Raw genomic sequence first — 18,341 nt, 5'->3', positions numbered from 1 at the left:
ATCATTTAATTTGTACTGACGCTAATTTTTCAAAGCAAGTTCATGAATTTTCAAAGAAGTTCATGTTGCTTCTTGTTAAACCAGATCTCTAAAATGATAACCCAAACAATAAGCCAATGAGCAGGAAAAAATACACAGAACTAGAAAACTGGGTAGAATAATAACCAGTGTGTTGAATTCCATGACTAAAAGATTTAGATACAAAGGCATTTTTCCCTGCAATCTCACTGTTACAAGGTTACTGTCAGAGGAAAGGAGTAAGGCCTGCAGCACAGAGTTTCTCAGTCAGATTCACAGCAGAGCTATATATCAAAGTACACAGTCAGGAGACCTGATCAGGACAAAAATCAGGTCTGTAAAGCAAGGGAGTTTCACTGTAATTTTGTAAATAAACACTTCAGTGGATTTTTTTTTTTAATGATCAATCCTGTTTTGTTTTGTTTTTAATGATCAATCCTGTTGACAGTTTTCTAGTCCATCTTCTGAAAGAACCCATTCCTCTGGCTCAACTCACTGCCTGATATTCAGCAATCACTGTTAGGATAATTACATTTCCTCAAGAAACAGCAGAAAGGCATCATTTCATACAAGCAAGAAATAAGACCAGAGGCTGTCTAGGTCTCAGCCCTTCTGCCTTTCTCCCCAAAATATAAAAGGGCAATGTGTCTCTTTCTTCCAGAGAAAGCGATATGCTCAGAACAATTCCAACTGCACTCAAGATAGCTTAATAAAACAAGCTGAGGGCTTCCCTGGTGGCGCAGTGGTTGAGAGTCTGCCCGCCGATGCAGGGGACGTGGGTTCGTGCCCCGGCCCAGGAAGATCCCACATGCCGCAGAGCGGCTGGGCCTGTGAGCCATGGCTGCTGAGCCTGCGCGTCCGGAGCCTGTGCTCCGCAACGGGAGAGGCCACAACAGTGAGAGGCCCGCGCAACGCAAAAAACAAAAAACAAAAAAAAAGTTAAGACTGTGTTCTCAAGATCACCGTGACAGGACACAAGGGTGTATTCTGAAGGCTTCCTCACTGGGGTCATACAGTGTATGGTGAATCAGCTACGTCACCTCTCTTGCGCTCTTGGACAGGCTACCACCCATGTCCTGAACTTACTCATTCAACCAGAATGAACTGGACAGAAGCAGGAGCTGCGAATCTGGTCGGGAAACAGGAAACAAACAGTTCAAAAAAGCAGCACAACAAAAGATGAGGCCAGGAGGAAAGATGGAACAGAAGAGAAAATAATTAACTATCTGTAGGAGAGTGGCTGCCTACAGCGAGTGGCAGGTGACACCTGGAGGGCACCCCAGCCCTGCAGCACATGCACTGTGGAGCTGGGAGGGGGTGGGCTGCAATTGTTCAGAAGCAGCATCTCTCTCCCCAGGGAGTCTTGCACCCAGGAGCCGGCCAGAGTCTGCTGGGCCCTGGGGAGCTTTCCCAAGGCAGAGCCTCTCCAGGGCAGCTGTGCGCCCACTGGGGCGGGGTGCCACGCACAGAAGCCACTTCCCACGCCCTGTCACTGAGGTCAGCCATGCTTTCAAAGACCTCTCTCTCTTTCCCGCCTTTCTTCATTAGCTTCCCCCTTCCCTCCCAACCCTCTCCCCTCCACACAAGATAAAGGGATTTTTTTAATCGGATCAGTTTTCCAGGGAAGCAGAAATGTGACTGTACACGGTTCTTTAGCCTCACCTCACGATTCCGCAACAGGGACTAACATCTCTCAACATGGCTTTGTCCAGCTGACCAGGCTCTTTCTGCAGCTGAATAAAAAAAACTTTAGAAACAGTTCTGTCTCCACCAAAATAATACAAATACATCACACCACCAATTCTGGAATACTGAAGCAGAGTCTTATCCCCCTTCAGACAGAATGTAGAAGGGCAGAAGGCTTCAAGCTTCATCCAGAAGATTCCAACTCTACGAGTCCCACGGACAAGTCCCCTTGTGCTTCCACACAACGATGCCCCCGCGGAAGTCCGCCCAGCCTGCCGGACAGCGGCAAAGGACTACTCACAAAAGCTCTTCCTTCTCTTCATTCGCCATCCTTTGTATTATACTGGGACCAGTGACACCACCAGCACTAAAAAGAGAACAAGTGCTAGTTTCTTTTTTCCCTCCCTGAAGCTCACAAGATGGGGTTGCTTTCTTTTTCAGCTGGTTGGTGGGTGTCAGCCACCTAATTAATACCCCCCTTCTCGTTAAAAGCTACCCCTAAAAAGCAAGTCGATCTCTTATATAATTTTATTCATAAGGAAAGAAGACAAAACTCAGCGTACATTAATCAATGTGTCAGGCTGACGTAATAAGCCAGATGCATTTGATGTTTGCTAAGGGTATCACTAAAACAATCTGTCAGCCACCACCTACAGCTACAAAAGAGAAAAACAGAACAAAACAAACAAGGTTTTTTCAAAAATGTGTATATATGCCCAACACTTTGTTTAGTAACTCCAAAAGATACAAAACCACTTAGGCAAAAGTAAGCCACAAACCTATTCAAGAGCATTGTAAAATGCACGGGGATTATCCAAAGGGCTGCACCGCTCACTGAATAATTTTAATCCAGGAGGCCCAGCAAATCTCCCTGTATGCCGCCAGCAGATCACCAGCAGAGGCAAATCCAGATAATGAAACATTGTAAGAAGGGCCCTTTTTAATAATTCAGCCCATCAAGGAATGAGTATTGATTCTTGTTTTCAGCAGAAGGAGAGTGTTATCTTCAGCTTACAGCTCAGGGACAGCCTCAGGGGATTAAATCACAGTCCCTTTCCTGCCATGCAATCCTTCAGCTGTCACTGTGCATTCTTTGTCATTCTTCATCCATTTCTAGAGAACCCCTGGTCTCCAAGATGTGTCTTCCCTACTTAAGCCACAGAAGCCATAGCAGCATTTCAAGTTTTACATATTAAGCCTGTCTGTCTATTACCATTCGCCAACTGTTCTTCTTCTCAATAATTTTAACAATGCATCAGATGTCTTTGTGAACTTCCACCTTGTTTGTTAACAAACCTACTAAATTTCTTAAGACCAGATTGATATTCCATCATAATGGCAAGTGCGCCGATCGATCTATGGACGTGTGCAAACATTTTAATACAACCAAGAAGACGCTACTAAGAGAAGGAAAAACCAGGCGGAAGCAGTATAGGTATCAACCACTCTTTCCCCATTCCAACATGGAAGGATATAAAGTCCCTAAACTTGAGGAAAAATTAACCAAAACAATAAATTTAGTGGTAATACTAAATTTAAGGGTATTCCTGCATCTTTATATATTGGAAAAATATTCAAAACCAAAAAAATTTTTTAGACTGTAAACAAGCCAGCGATTTCTGATTCAAGTATAAATCAAACTGCTCTCATCCCTGACAGAACGTTCTGCACTCCAGTTACACTATCCTACTGCTCCACTAACGTCACTCAACTTCTATTCTGTTGTCGTGGACAACTAGCCCCACCTTCCACTGAGTGTGTGAGACTGGGAGGTGGAGGCAGCCCTTTCTGCTGCTCATTTGTCTTTGGATGTGATTCCAAAGCGTCCCTCCATGATCCTGTAGATCAAGGTGCTGTAATCCTGAGGACTTCAGCACTCCAAGGTCACCACACACATCTTCTATTATAGGACACCAAAGGGATTGTACAGCTGCCTTTCTAGGTCCTTCTGCTTTTCCACCCAGACTGTAAATTGTTACAAGGCCCTGGGGCAGTGCAGCAGCGGCTCCATTCCATTCAGGCCTCAAGGAGCGTCAGCGCTGTCAGGAGGCTGCAGCCAAGGGCAGCGGCCTCACCAATGACAACACCTCCCTCTCTGTGGCCAATGAGCCACTCTCCTGTTGTAAGATCACAGCAAGTTCCCCTCTAACGAAGACTTAAAGAGCCAAAAACCATCAAATTAAAACAAAAATACAGGGACCCTCTCTGGTGGCGCAGTGGTTAAGAATCCACCTGCCGATGCAGGGGACACGGGTTCCAGCCCTGGTCCGGGAAGATCCCATGTGCCGCGGAGCAACTAAGCCCGTGCGCCACAACTACTGACCCTGCGCTCTAGAGCCCACGAGCCACAACTACTGAGCCCGTGTGCCGCAACTACTGAAGCCAACATGCCTAGAGCCTGTGCTCCACAACAAGAGAAGCCACCGCAACGAAGAGTAGCCCCCGCTCGCCGCAACTAGAGAAAGCCCACGTGCAGCAACGAAGACCCAATACCGTGTTAATGGTCCATTCAGTCACATTTATTGTATTCCTTTTTAAAACGTCCCTCTTTATCTGATTAAAAAACAATAATAATGTGCTTTTTTCCTATTTTGTAAATGAAGCAAACTATTAATTCAGTGGTTAAGAAGCAACTTCTTGGAGCCAAGAACTGCTCTGAGCACTGCAAACAAAAAGGTGAGTGAAACACAGCCCTTGATTTTCTTTTTCGTGTGTGTGTGTGGGGGCGGGGGGGGCGGCAGGGGGGTGCCGCACCGCTTGACTTGTGGGATCTTAGTTCCCCGACCAGGGAATGAACCGTGCTCTCGGCAGTGAAAGCGCTGAGTTCTACCAACTGGACCGCCAGGGAAGTCCCAACAGCCCCTCGATTTAACATTGCCAAAACGACAGATTAGGCAACAACACGGGTGTGAACTGCATTGAACTGTGTGGATCCACTTATATGTGGGGCTTTTTCACTAGATACACAGTCAGCCCTCTGTGTCCGAAGATGTGGAATCCGTGGATACGGAGGGCTGGCTATGGGACGTGAGCATCCATGGATGTTGGCGTCTGAGGCAGGTCCTGGAACCAGTCCCCCGCAGACACCAAGGGGCAATGTATGTACAAAGTAGCCATGCATGATGTCAGGGATGCTGGCTAACTGTCTCCCTCAGAGAGGAGCAAGAGATGGGGAGGTGGAAGCAGGAGAGGGCTAGCTTTTATTTTCATTTCAATGTATATCTTAAATTTTTTAACAGACTCATTTTCTGGATTACCTATTTTATAATTTCATTAAGAGTTTCAAGCTACATGATTTTGACTCTGAATGTTTACATACAATCAAAAACTAAGCAGCACTACGATAATTATCACAAGCTAGTATGTAAACAAGATAAACCCAACATGCCACGGTGGTGCCAGGTAAGGGCAAAGTCACAACATGGTAGCTACACTTAGAGAGGTTTCTCAGTGATAATAACAAAAATGAAATCAAGAGAAGAAATGAGTCACCACAAGGAACCCAGTAATCTAAACACATTATACACCAGCCCCCGGCCCCCAATAATCTGGGCCATAAGCAATCAGTAACAAATTTATGTCACAAGTGACTATGTCATTTCATCAAAACATCATCACCCATTCTATCAAATTAATACTGGTAGTTAGAGTTTTATTGGTTTTGTAGTTTGGTTTGAATTTATCTATAAATTGTCTCTGAACGCTATATTAGGGATTTAAACATGCAGATTATACCTAATTTGTGTGCTGGGGAAGGTAGGAAATTAAGTTAAAATGGGAGAACCACAAAAACAAATTTTTTAAGGGCATAAAATACTGAGGTTTAAGAAACATAAGAGGTCCTGGAACTGCACTAAAAGAACTCTATCTACATCCTGCAAAGGACAGGATCGGATCTGCAACTATAACAGTCACTGGTGGCAGACTTCCATGTGCTAAAGCTGGCTGCCCATAAGATATCCCGGGGAGTGCTTGGAAAAACTGTGGATTCCTGGGCTTCACTCCAGAACTACTGAAGTAATACTCTGGCTTTAAAAGTGAGGAAACTGAGGTGCAACGAGATGAAGTAACTTGATCACTAGTAAATGTTGCCAACATGAATCAAACCAACACCATTATTTCAGCAGTAAAAATGTGTATTTTTTTAAACCACTTCCATGATCTATTACTTCTAAGCAGCTCTTCTCTCCTCTGGAGCGTAAAAATGGAAAAAAACACCATTACAGGTTTTTCCTCTTTCTACAAAAATAATGAAATTTCATTAAGTCCTTGTGTTGCTAAAAATGAAAAACACCCTGAGGGCTCAAATGTTCTGAGGGCTTCCTCCTCACCTGCCTGTCTCTCTCTCTCTCTCTGTCTCTCTCTCTGTCTCTCTCTCTTCCTCTCTCCCTCTCCCCTCCCTCCCTCCCCCCTTCCCTTCCTTCTCTTCCTCTCTCCCTCCCTCTCTCCCTTTCTTTCTTCCACTTGACTCAAAAATCCCACCTTTGAGTTAATGGTAGGTGAATTCTGATCTATTTCTCAAAGACAGAGTTTGAGGGGAGAAAGAAAAAGAAGTGCATTCCACAATCACCACAGTGATTCAGGCAAAAAATAAAATAGGTGCTAATATTAGTGGGTGAAAATCTGATGACAAACAGGATATTTACATGTTCTCAAAGTTTCCCCCTACCAATTACCTATTAATTACAAAGGGAAAGTTAGTAACTTATCCAAGTGATCCAAGTTGCTGTCACCAACAATGTGACAAACTGGTATCCCGTGTCCTCTAATGTAAGGCACCTAGGACACAACACCACTAATGTAACAGCCCTGCCTAGAATGCATAACCTTCAGCTAATAACTAGGAAGCAGCAAACTACAGAAAACTGAACTGCACTCTTCCAAAACATGTCAATGTCGTGAAAGACAAAGAAAGGCTAAGGAACTGTTCCAGATTAAAGGAGACCAAAGGGACATGGTAGACAGATGTGTGATGCTGGTTTGGATATCAGGCCAGAAAAACAAATTGCTACAGAGGGCATTACTGGGATCTGTGACAAAATGTGGATGTCTATAGATTCGATTAGTATTGTGGCGCTGTTAGACCTCCTGATTTTGATAACTGTATAGTGGCTATATAAACGAATGTCCTTGTTCTTACAAAATACACACCTAAGTATTTAGGAGTAAACAGTCAGTCAAGATGTCTGCATTTTACACTCAGTTCAGAGCAATGGAATAGATTAGCGAGCCCAGAAACAGACTCACATAAATAGAGTCAACTGACAAAGGAGGAAAGGCAATGCAATAGAGAAAAGATAATTTTTACAACAAATGGTGCTGAACAACTGGATACCTACATGCCCTCCCCCACCCGCCCACAAAATAAAAGAACCTAGACACAAAAATCAACTCAAAATGGATCACAGACCTAAATGTAAAATGCAAAACTATAAAAACCCTGTAAGAAGATAACACAGAATGAAATCTGAATGGCCTTGGGTATGGAGATCACTTTTCAGATTCAATACTAAAGGCACAATCCACGAAGGAACGAACTGATAAGCTGGATTCGTTAAAATGAAAAACCTCTGCTCTGTAAAAGACACTGTCAAGAAAAGCAAAGGACAAACCACAGACTAGGAGAAAATATTTGCAAAAGACACGTCTGATAAAGAACTGTCATGCAAAATACACAAAGAGCTCTTAACGCTCAACATTAAAAAAATAAACAGCCTGATTTGAAAATGGGCCAGAGCCCCTAACAAAAGATACTCCACATCGTATGTCATCAGGAAAATGCAAATTCAGACAACAGTGAAATACCACTAACAGGCCTAACAGGACAGCCAAAATCCAGAACACCGACAACACCAAATGTTGGTGAGGATGTGGAGCAACAGGAACTTTTCATTCACTGCTGGTGGGAACGCAGACTGCTACGGCTAACTTTGGGAAACACTTCGGTTGTTTCTTAGAAAATTAAACACACTCTTACCGGAAAATCCTGCAACGAGGCTCCCGAAGGAGTTAAAAACTTACATCCACGCAATAACCTGCTATAATGGACGTTACAGCAGCTTTATTCATAATTGCTAAACCCTGGAGGAACAAAGGTAGCTTTCGGTGGGCGAAAGGATAAACAAACTGTGGAATATTATTCAGCGTGAAATATTATTCAACTGTTACACCATGAAAAGACACGGAGGAATCTTAAGGGTACACTACTAAGTGAGAGAAGCCAATCTGAGAAGGTTACATATTGTGTGATTCAAACTATATGACATTCTGCAGAAGTCAAAACCATGGAGAGAGCAAAGAGATCAGTGGTTGCCAGGGGTCAGAAGGAAAGGAGGGATGAATAGGCAAAGCACAGAGGATGTTTAGGGCAGTGAAACTACTCGGTATGGAGCTCTAATGGTGGATACATGGCATTAGAAACTTGTCCAAACCCAAAGAATGTACAACACCCTGAAAGTGAACCCTAATGTAAGCTATGCACTTTGGATGATAAGGATGTGACAATGACCTGTGGATTCATCAACTGTAACATATGTATCACTCTGGTTTTGCTAATGGGAGAGGCCACTCATGTATAGGGTAGGAGGTATATGGGAAATCTCTGTGCCTTCCACTCAATTTTTGCTGTGATCCTAAAACTGCTCTAAAAAATAAAGTCTATTTACAAAGGAAAGAAAGGAAAAAAATGACAAGTACCTGACATTCAATCTAACTGTACAACAGGAGATCAAAGATAAAACCAGAAAATGCCAACTTCCAGGCATGAGGCGTAACAATGTCTAGACTCTGGAAAGGATCAATTAACCTTAGGTATATTACTTAACCTTGACCCCAGGCCCTTAGAAAAACTGAAGGCCTTGATAGTTGTAAGAGATATTGTCACTAAAAATACTATGAGGTCCTAAAAGGAGGCGTAACACACAAAGTTTAAGCTAAACAAAACTGCAAGCTCTACACCTCCATGTGCTGAAATTTCTTTGGCAATTTATATTAATAAAACTGATTCTGGAGAACTTGTAAAGCCTGGGAACCCCATATATTTGCTTAGGCATTTTTCAAACAGTATGAAACAGCCCTAAAAAGGCAAAGCTGAAGGGCCTAACAGTGCCTTTAGGTAATGAAGGGTGATGCATTATCCCTGAAAGAAGGGAAAGCTCAATAAAACCTAAACGTGATCACTATGTTTCATACAGATCTATGGCAACAAAAAGACTGCTTAAAACAGCAGGCAGTTTTTTAAAATCATAAGGTTCTTCAAATCTGTGTTCTGAAAAATGCGGCTATCATGATGTCCCTTCTGTAAGAAAAAAGAGCAGAGGAATATAATGGAAGATAGCCTTAAGAACAAATTAGCTGACGTCCAGCTTCTAAGGGAGAGCAGACTGTGAAAACAACTTCTCCCAAGGAAAGGAATTCACCCGGAAGCAGGTTATACGCTTGCTAATACTAATACTGGTCAATTGGGTGTTTTAAGAATTTTTTAAACTTGCTACATTAAAATTCAACAGCTAGGGCTTCCCTGGTAGCGCAGTGGTTGAGAGTCCGCCTGCCGATGCAGGGGACATGGGTTCGTGTCCCTGTCCGGGAGGATCCCACGTGCCGCGGAGCAGTTAGGCCCGTGAGCCATGGCCGCTGAGCCTGCGCGTCCGGAGCCTGTGCTCCGCAACGGGAGAGGCCACAACAGCGAGAGGCCCGCGTACCGCAAAAAAAAAAAAAATTCAACAGCTATAAATTATCTTTCATTTAGGGTAGATGGATTAATCTCTAAATTAATATAGCACCTGTCTTGGCAATTTTTCTGAAAATCAGTGGTTTTAACACCTTTCACTACAATCAAATATAAAAGACAATGGTTATTTTTGGCATACTTAGTGGCAGTTGGGGAAGCTACAGTAAACTCTGAAAAAAGCAGGATATCCTTAAAACCTCCTGTACAGCTAAAGAAGCAACAAGATGACAGTTCTTTATAAGCACCAAGCAGGTAAGAAATATAATTAACTTTACTTTTAAGACAGCATTTTATAATAAATGTTCACTTTTAATTATTAAATGGTACCAAAAGTCCCAAGTATGAGAAGTACCAGTGTTAGAAATGATACTTTAAAATGATAAATGCCTTACGTAAGCAAAAGATAATACTGTTTTAACAGTGGCTTGAGACTCAGTCAAAAAGTCTAAACTAGATTATTAGGCAAAGTATTCTCAGCTTCTAAAGAAATAAATGGTGTTATCACATGGGCTGGCTCTAAGAACACCCAATGGTCAAGGACGGTAGCAAGGAGCAATGGGAAGAACACCAACCAGAGACCCAAGAGACTTGGGCCTAAGCAGTGCCGCATGAAGCAGGGGTTTGGGGTGAGCCACTGGACCCCGGCTTCCTGCTCTGTGTTCGTGAAGTAGGTCTGTCTAGATCAGGGTACTGGATTTATTCCAAGGGACATGCAAAGCCCAATTTCTCACACGCACAAAGTTTTATCTGAAACAAATGCAGACTAACACACACGCAGACTGCAAGGGTCATTTTTCAAATGTACACAGATGCTGTTAAGTGAGAAGGGAGCTCATCGTTGGGGTCTGCCGGTCAGGCATTTTTTTTTAAACAAAAGGACAGTAAGATAGGACCACCACAAGTGCTAACAGGAAAAGAAAACTCACCAATACTAAACAGGGTTCCCACACCATGCTGTTAACACCACCGTCCATCTATTCAGGGGAAAGGCCAGCCTGTAAAACTCTCAGTGGCAGAAGCCTTCTACTCTCCAAAGTGAATGAGCAGCAAGCACGTCAGCTGAGAAACTCACTAGTAAAGTGAAGGCGAAGGGGCATCGAGGCAGGGGTCACCCATGCAGTACAAAGTCAGCCAGGGGCACAACCAAGATTACCCATGGCCAGGTGAGTTCCTGAGTTAAACCTCAGTCCTGCCAGATTTTTATACAAAGGCAAGATTTTATATGAGCGCAAACCTCAAGTTTTCTCACGTACAAAATGAAATAAATATCACAGATTGTTGTGGAGATCAAACGGGTTAAGCTACGTGAAAAGAGTAGCAGTGTGCCTAGGCACAAAGTAAACGTTCCACGTTAGTTGACTTCCGTAACAGCTAGCTGATTTGAGGGGTGTGTGTTTGTTTTTTCAGGGTTTTAATTATAGCCTTTACTTGGAAAAGAGCCTCAATTAAAGAAATTTTTTAAATATTTATATAATTTTAACGGTTACTTTCCCGATTTGAGGTTTTGAGTGACCCACCTCAAGAGGCTTTAGAGAATAGCAGTTTTTAAACTTAATTTTTAAATTTTTTTCAACATTTTAGGAATCTACTGATTATCATCCATGGTTGAAAAGTATATATTCTCTCCAGGGAAATGCACGTACGTATAAGACTTTGCAAGCGATTCCAGAAAGTTCATAGACGCTCTTAAACTCAAGGAGACCACCTAGGGGCCTATGGGCTTCAGATTAAGAATGTCCAGAAAACTAGTAAATTATTTAACCCTGAGTCTGTACAACAAAACCCACTGTGATAAGAGATAATGCTTATTATAGGCCTGCATGATGCTAAGCAACCTAATGAATTACTTCATCACCTTTGTAACAACCCTTTGAGGTAAACAGTCATACTGTGCCCATTTTAGAGGTGAGAAGACTAAGGGTTAGAAAGGCTGATTAACGCATCCTATGTTACACAGGAACTCATCAAGAGAAAAAATTGTTCTCTAAAGGATAATGCCCCCAAAACAAAACCAGTCGTTAAAAAAATAATGACTTGGTTCAATCACTCACCAAAGAACATCTGGACTCTTTCCAGTATTTTTCTATTGTGAATAAAGCAGCTATGAACATTTTTTAAAGTAACTTAAATAAAATAGCTCGACCCACTACTGCAATGTTGTCTTATTTATATATGTTAGCCACTCCACGGAGGTCTTAAACACACAAAAAGATACGACTGAAAAATAAAAATGCTAAATAACTAAATACCAAAGTGAGGAGTACTGATTTTTCAGTGAGGAGAGGATGGGTGCACCCAACGAGCATTCCAGCCCGCAGAGCCACATTCATGACAGTGGAAATGAATGTGCATTTTAAATCCCCTTTAAATGGCTGCACCTTCTCTGCTTTGGACAGAGCCTCTGTCACGCCAATTAAACCCCCTGATACTGGGAACAGCTGGGGGTGCTGGATGATCTCTGTCCTGTCTGGGGAGGATCTGGGCAATGTTTTCTTTGCCTTCTCACCTCCCTCCCACCAACTACCAGTAAATCAGTAATTCTTGCTAGAAGACATCGAAGCTAACAGATTCTCGGGAACAAGTAAAAATGTTGCCCTTCTAGCACAAATACTTTTTAAATGAACAGATAAAAAATTAATAAAATTAAATCTTATGAGTTGATGCCATCATTTGTATACAGAGATCACCTATATCTGAATATGCAAAGGAAGTTAAATTATGATGCAATCAATGCTATCCTATAAAAACTAAATTAACAAAAACAGTCTATTAGGGAAGACATCTGGTGTATCACGGCAGGAAACGTTAATGATATTGTCTGCAACCCTGTAATCAATTTTTTCTCCCAGTAGCTCTCTCATTACACTGTATTAGATGTGTGTGCCTGCAGGATTTATGAGAACTCCACACATGGAGGGGAGCTTGGCCAACTGGATCCAATTCAGATCCAGCTCAAATGACTTTGGCAGCACGAAGCGTTGTTAAAGAACAATCAATACGTGAGCTTTATGCAGCATCATCCTGACTGAAAGAAGATTTATCATCGTACTACAGAATCTTCTCCAACCTACATATGACGGTATCTGAGAATACCACCCACCATGAACTTATTTAAATCCCTAGTGGACACAATATTTTTACCGCTAAAAAAATAAATACTCGTCATCACTAATGCTAATATAAAAAGTTTACTACATATCAATTATGGGCAAAACTTTAAAACCATTCAGCAAATCCTGGTTAGTGGGTATTGCAGTAAATGAAACAGTCTAACAATGACATTGACACTGATTAGAGAATAAAGATAATATTGGCCTGAAAGATAACCATTTCTCTCTCTCTCTCTCTCACACTCTCACACACACACACACACACACACACACACACACACACACACACACACACGATGGTAACTGGTAAAGGCTGAAGCTTTTGAAGTATGCAGTCAAGTTGGGACTCTGCTAATTTGTCCCTTAAGCTGTCAGTATCTCTCCAGGGATTAAAATTAGATTTTTATCCACTACGTTGGGTTTTATCTTCCATTGTGAATGGCTATTGTATCAAGACTTCCAAGGCTTCCATAATGTGAACCTTTTTCTCTGGTCTAATTCTTGATAAATTACAGTGGCAACTAACTAAACATGAAAATGTTGTGACAATTATTCCTGATTTTATTACAACTATTAATGTCCCATCTCCGTTGTCTTGGTCCTCTTCATTTTATGCATGGATGACAGTCCTAGCCACCTAATTGGAACTTTTACAGTCTTTCCCCACTCCACACTCTACCCAATGAATCTTCTTAAGCAGTGATCTGCAGATCGGCCTGCCCGCAATACAAAAGCCTGCAAAGGCTCTCTTCGGCCTAGAACATAAAATGTCACCTTGTCTAACCTTTCAGACCCTCAATGATCCGGCCCCATTGGGATCCCCACCTCTGCCTCCCAGGACCCACTAACCTGTGCTCTTCTTTGACGTCCTGCGGCATCTTCTCACAACTCCCAGCTTCACCAGGCTCACTGCCTACGTTGCTTATAAGGACAGGCTGACACGTACACCTGGCGAGCTCCTCCACTCTGCCTGCCCACGTGTTACTGGTGTACCAAAAACACACCCGGCTCCTCAGTACCTAGCTACCTTCCCAAAACTTTCCCAAGCGCTGCTACAGGCCATCGGGAGCGCTCTCTTTTCCTAGTCTCAAGATACTAATATGCTACACGGCAAGTGAACAAGTCGCTGCATATTGCCAGTATCTGGATCTGTGCATGCATGTACGAGGGCTATTCTCTTGTGTTATTTCCTAATCAAGCACGAGTTTGAGCCCCAGGGTCAGATTAGGTAAAACAAGGGAAAGACAGTCTTAACCTTCTTTAGTGACTAGCAGCGGTCAATCAGAACAATAAACACCTGTCCTTCAGAGAACTTGAGCATTAAATCCTCATGAAGGAAGGAAAATGAAGACAGGTGTGTACACCGAGCTTCCAGAAAAGGTGAGGCACACGGCACAAAAGTAACCCTCATGGATCACTAACACCAGGCCCTGTGCTCCAGGGGACAAAGAGCTGAAGACACTGCATCCTGCTTCACCTCACGTAACGCCCCACATCATCACCAGGTAACAGAGGATTTGCCGGGGTACAGCTGAGAGCACTCCATCTACTCCCCAGCCCAAGCCTTTCAAACGTTTATTCTGTATCCGGCCCTGCAGAAAAGCCCAGCTACCTCTGAGCAATACTCTACCGAAGGTCACCGGAGAGGGCAGCAGCCCGAACAGTTTAGACTCACGGGCCACAAGCCCCGGTGATCCTGGGGAAAGGTGCAGTCCGCACGCGGACTCAGACTTCCCCCCTTTTCCCCTATTTCAGTCGCTAACGTCCATACAGTTTAGACTCACGGGCCACAAGTCCCGGTGATCCTGGGGAGAGGGGCAGTCCGCACGCGGACTCAGACTTCCCCCCTTTTCCCCTATTTCAGTCGCTAACGTCCATACAGTTTAGACTCACGGGCCACAAGTCCCGGTGATCCTGGGGAGAGGGGCAGTCCGCACGCGGACTCAGACTTCCCCCCTTTTCCCCTATTTCAGTCGCTAACGTCCATACAGTTTAGACTCACGGGCCACAAGTCCCGGTGATCCTGGGGAGAGGGGCAGTCCGCACGCGGACTCAGACTTCCCCCCTTTTCCCCTATTTCAGTCGCCAACGTCCATACAGTTTAGACTCACGGGCCACAAGTCCCGGTGATCCTGGGGAGAGGTGCAGTCCGCACGCGGACTCAGACTTACCCCCTTTTCCCCTATTTCAGTCGCCAACGTCCATACTCGCTGCTGATTGCCAGCTCCTGCTCCTTGCAGCGGCCCAGCATGCTCTCTGCTGGTGCCAACACCCCTCCACCACCAAGCCCCCCGACTTCTGGAACTGTCCTAGAGGGGTAAGGCAAGTCCCGTATTTTGCTTCCTCTGTGCGTGTACTTGTTACTCCTTTAAGAACACATACGATACAGCACACTTTTAAAGGGGCTCTGGGGAGGGAGGTGATATTCCTATTTTATACCCTGTGGGATATAAAATATTGAGAGCTTTTAAAAACGGGATTCTCCTTACCCCTACAGGCCCTCTCCCGGCTTCAGAAAGATGCTGTGGCGGCTGTGCTGCCACCGGCAGAGAGCATGCTGGGGGGTCGCACAAAGCAGGAGGTGGAGATCTGCAACAGGCCTGGGAGTTGTGGACCTAAAAGAGAAAAAAGTTTTAAGTTAACAGGCCCAATGTCCTCTCATACCCTGGTTACTAGGGGCACTCAGCACACAAGCAGGCAGCTGAACAAATCCTTTAGCAGGTGGCCTCTGAAGTCTCAGCGAGCCTGTTCTGCCACTAAAGTTAAACTCCACACATCAGTCAGAGCTGCTTCCTTTCTCCAGCGTGAACATACGACCCTCTGGCTCCACACTCTCAGTATGGGCCTGTCATAAAGCGGTATGGTGTGTGCCCCTCAAAATAACCAAGTTAAGATGTGACACAGTGTCAAAGCACCGTGACAGTGGCATGCTTTGCTTATAACAAAAACAAAAATGCAATGGTGTCAGATAAACATGACTATAAAATAAACCACCAGTGGACAAACTGAGCTTTCAGAAGAGTTTCTAAGGAGAGATGCCAGAGGCATAGGACAGGTACTTCAGAAGGAAATGCTCAAGGTACTGGGGGCAGGGGCTTCAAAGAAAGATCCTACCATTTTCTCAAAGTCCTAGTTTAATTTTGTAAAGCTAAAGATAAGGTAACATACAAAGGCTTAACACCAGAGGAAAAAGAAGACACCATTCAAACAAGCTTTAATTTACTCACAAGGTAAATGTAATGAACAGACTGGAGCATAAAGTTCAAGAAAGATATTATTTCTTTTAGGGGCAAAACCAGTTTGGTATGTACCATATGTCTTTTTTTTTTTTTTTAAAGAAACTTTTAAAACATTTAAAACCAGCAAAATATTAAAGAGCAACTTCTGAAAGCCAGCACAGTCCTGATAAGTACCAAAAAAAGATAGTTCAGATGACAGTCTGAGTATGTCCCTTTTCAAAAACTCTAGGGAGTACGTAACATTTCCCAAAACCTAACCAATCCAATTTCATGTTGTTTTTAATGAACTAAAAACCCCATAAAATCCAAATACTTATGTGAATTTCTGTTCTTAAGATGGTTTTTAAATTACAGGTAAGCAAACTTTTCATATTAAATCATTTTTAGGGAGTCCTGATACATATAATTCATTTCAAAAAGCTAAGAATCACTCTCTAACAGCTTCCTGTGGTCCAAGATTTTAATATGCTCCATCAACTACTTATTTTCTTTTTATGTCTCTCTGAAAACAAACAAAATAGATAAATCCCAAGAAAAAGAGCTAATCTTGGGCATGTCTTTATCATCATGCTTTTCTTTTCTGTTCTTTTCTTTCTCTACAGACGACCCTCTAGAGCATCCCGGGCTCCCACACCATATATGCTTCCTGTGCGGCCAGTCTCTGACCCCCACTGCCCCCACGGACAGTAAATATACATGACCTGCACGGACAGCAAGTGTTAGCAGCCGTCGCCTTCTCCACCACACCCCTCCCACCTCCCCATACCAGCACTGCAAATTTCTAATCAAAGATTCAGCTGTGCACTAGAGTGTACAGTATACTCAAGATCTTTTAATATAAGCATCAAATAAAAATGAACCTGTGGTTAATCTCTTGCACTAGGAGTTAATCAGACCACTCAAATCCTTATTCATTCAAATCAAGGGTTTCAAACAGAAAGACACTTGGCGAAGCATTTCTAAGCATGTTGGCATTACTTAATGTGCAAAAGTTCAAGTAATTATTAAAACATTTTAAACATGAAAAAAGGCATCATTTCAAAGCATTTCATTATTCTTACTTATGAATCAGAAAACGCTGACAGGATCTCAGTTGCCCTAATTTTCTTTCGTTTCTTCTAATGGATTTTTTCTTCTATAATTTTGAGTTGGTCCTTAACACAAACAACCACATATACACAAATTACAAATTTCCAGTTCTAAGAAATAAGAGTTGGAATGACAAGATTTTACCAGTATTCTTGCACAGCAGCGCTCTGCAAATATCAGATCGTCTCAAACGTTCTTAAGTTCCTTTTTTAAAACATCAGAATACCTAGAGTTTTCTGCACTGAAAAAATTTTACATATAGAGAACAGGTTTACCATTAAAATAACATTTTTAGATCGTTTATGAAGTAAATATAATTAAACTTTTTAAGTGATTTCTTAGAGTCCTAAAATCCAAATACATTAGGAGAAAATGAACTACCCAACTTCACAGTAATCGTGAACCATTAAAACTTTAAATACCACGTGGCCTACGATGACTGTCAGCCATGAGTGAAAACAGACCACTGAGAAGCTAAGTAAATGGAACCAATGAGATGTTCTGAGATGACTTATTCCCAAAGCCTCGCTTTGATTTTCACTTGTGTCACCACTTCCTTCCACTTAATTGACACTCGTATCACGCGAAGAGGCCGTGGTGATTGAGAATAACTTTCAACATGATTGTCCTATAACTGGGGTGGAGGTGGGGGTCAGGCACAGCAGATACCCAACAACGCAGCATCTGACTATGCCCATCAAACTCAGGGCTAAGCGATAGCATCCCACTCTCAAAGTTATAAACTTCAAATTCCAACATGAAAAGGACATTTAATCCTTGCACATATATGTATTATTGGTGGGTTACTCCAAACACAGCATGGAGGAAGCTCAATACCCCATTATAGTTTATCACAATGCTTATCGATAGCAACTAAGCAACCATGACCTTTATTTTAAACGAAGAAGGTGGGGGTAGGGGAAGGTGTGGCCTTCAGAGGAATACTCTAGCACCAAATCAGTAATTCAAACCTTTTCCCTTTTTTACTTTTATTTTTTTAATTGAAGTATATACAACGTACAATATTATATAAGATACGGGTATACGATATAGTGATTCACAGTTTTTAAAGATTATAGTCCATTTCCAGTTATTATAGAATATTCGGTATATTCCCCGTTGTACAATATATCCTTGTACCTTATTTTACACATAATCGTTTGTACCTCTTTATCCCCTACCCCTATCTTGCCCCTCCCCTCTTCCCTCTCCGCACTGATACGCTAATTTGTTCTCTATATCTGTAAGTCTGTTTTTTTTTTAAATTATAGTCACTAGCTTGTTGTATTTTTTAGATTCCACACTAAAGTGATATCATACAGTGCTTGTCTTTCTCTGTCTGACTTACTTCACTTAGCAAAGTACCCTCCAAGTCCATTCATGTTGTTGCAAATGGCAAAATTTCCTTCTTTTTTCCAACTTTTTCTTGACCTAGAAATCACTGTATAAGAGCACTGTCCCACCGATGCC

The 18,341-nt window shown here is 42.6% G+C and overlaps 1 protein-coding gene across 1 annotated transcript in view; it reads right to left on the bottom strand.

The window, feature by feature from the left end:
- RERE (arginine-glutamic acid dipeptide repeats) overlaps positions 1-18,341 on the bottom strand; it is a 423,849-nt gene that overhangs the window by 204,147 nt on the left and 201,361 nt on the right. The window contains exon 4 of the mRNA XM_024750016.1: positions 15,033-15,158. Coding sequence (XP_024605784.1) covers positions 15,033-15,158 — 126 coding nt within the window. The remainder of the gene's footprint in view (positions 1-15,032; positions 15,159-18,341) is intronic.

This window comes from Neophocaena asiaeorientalis, unplaced genomic scaffold, assembly GCF_003031525.2.
Source record: "Neophocaena asiaeorientalis asiaeorientalis breed wild unplaced genomic scaffold, Neophocaena_asiaeorientalis_V1.1 scaffold275, whole genome shotgun sequence".
Lineage (NCBI taxonomy): Eukaryota > Metazoa > Chordata > Mammalia > Artiodactyla > Phocoenidae > Neophocaena > Neophocaena asiaeorientalis.
Note: the sequence above shows the minus strand (reverse complement) of the source record. Positions and strands in the feature narration are given on the sequence as shown.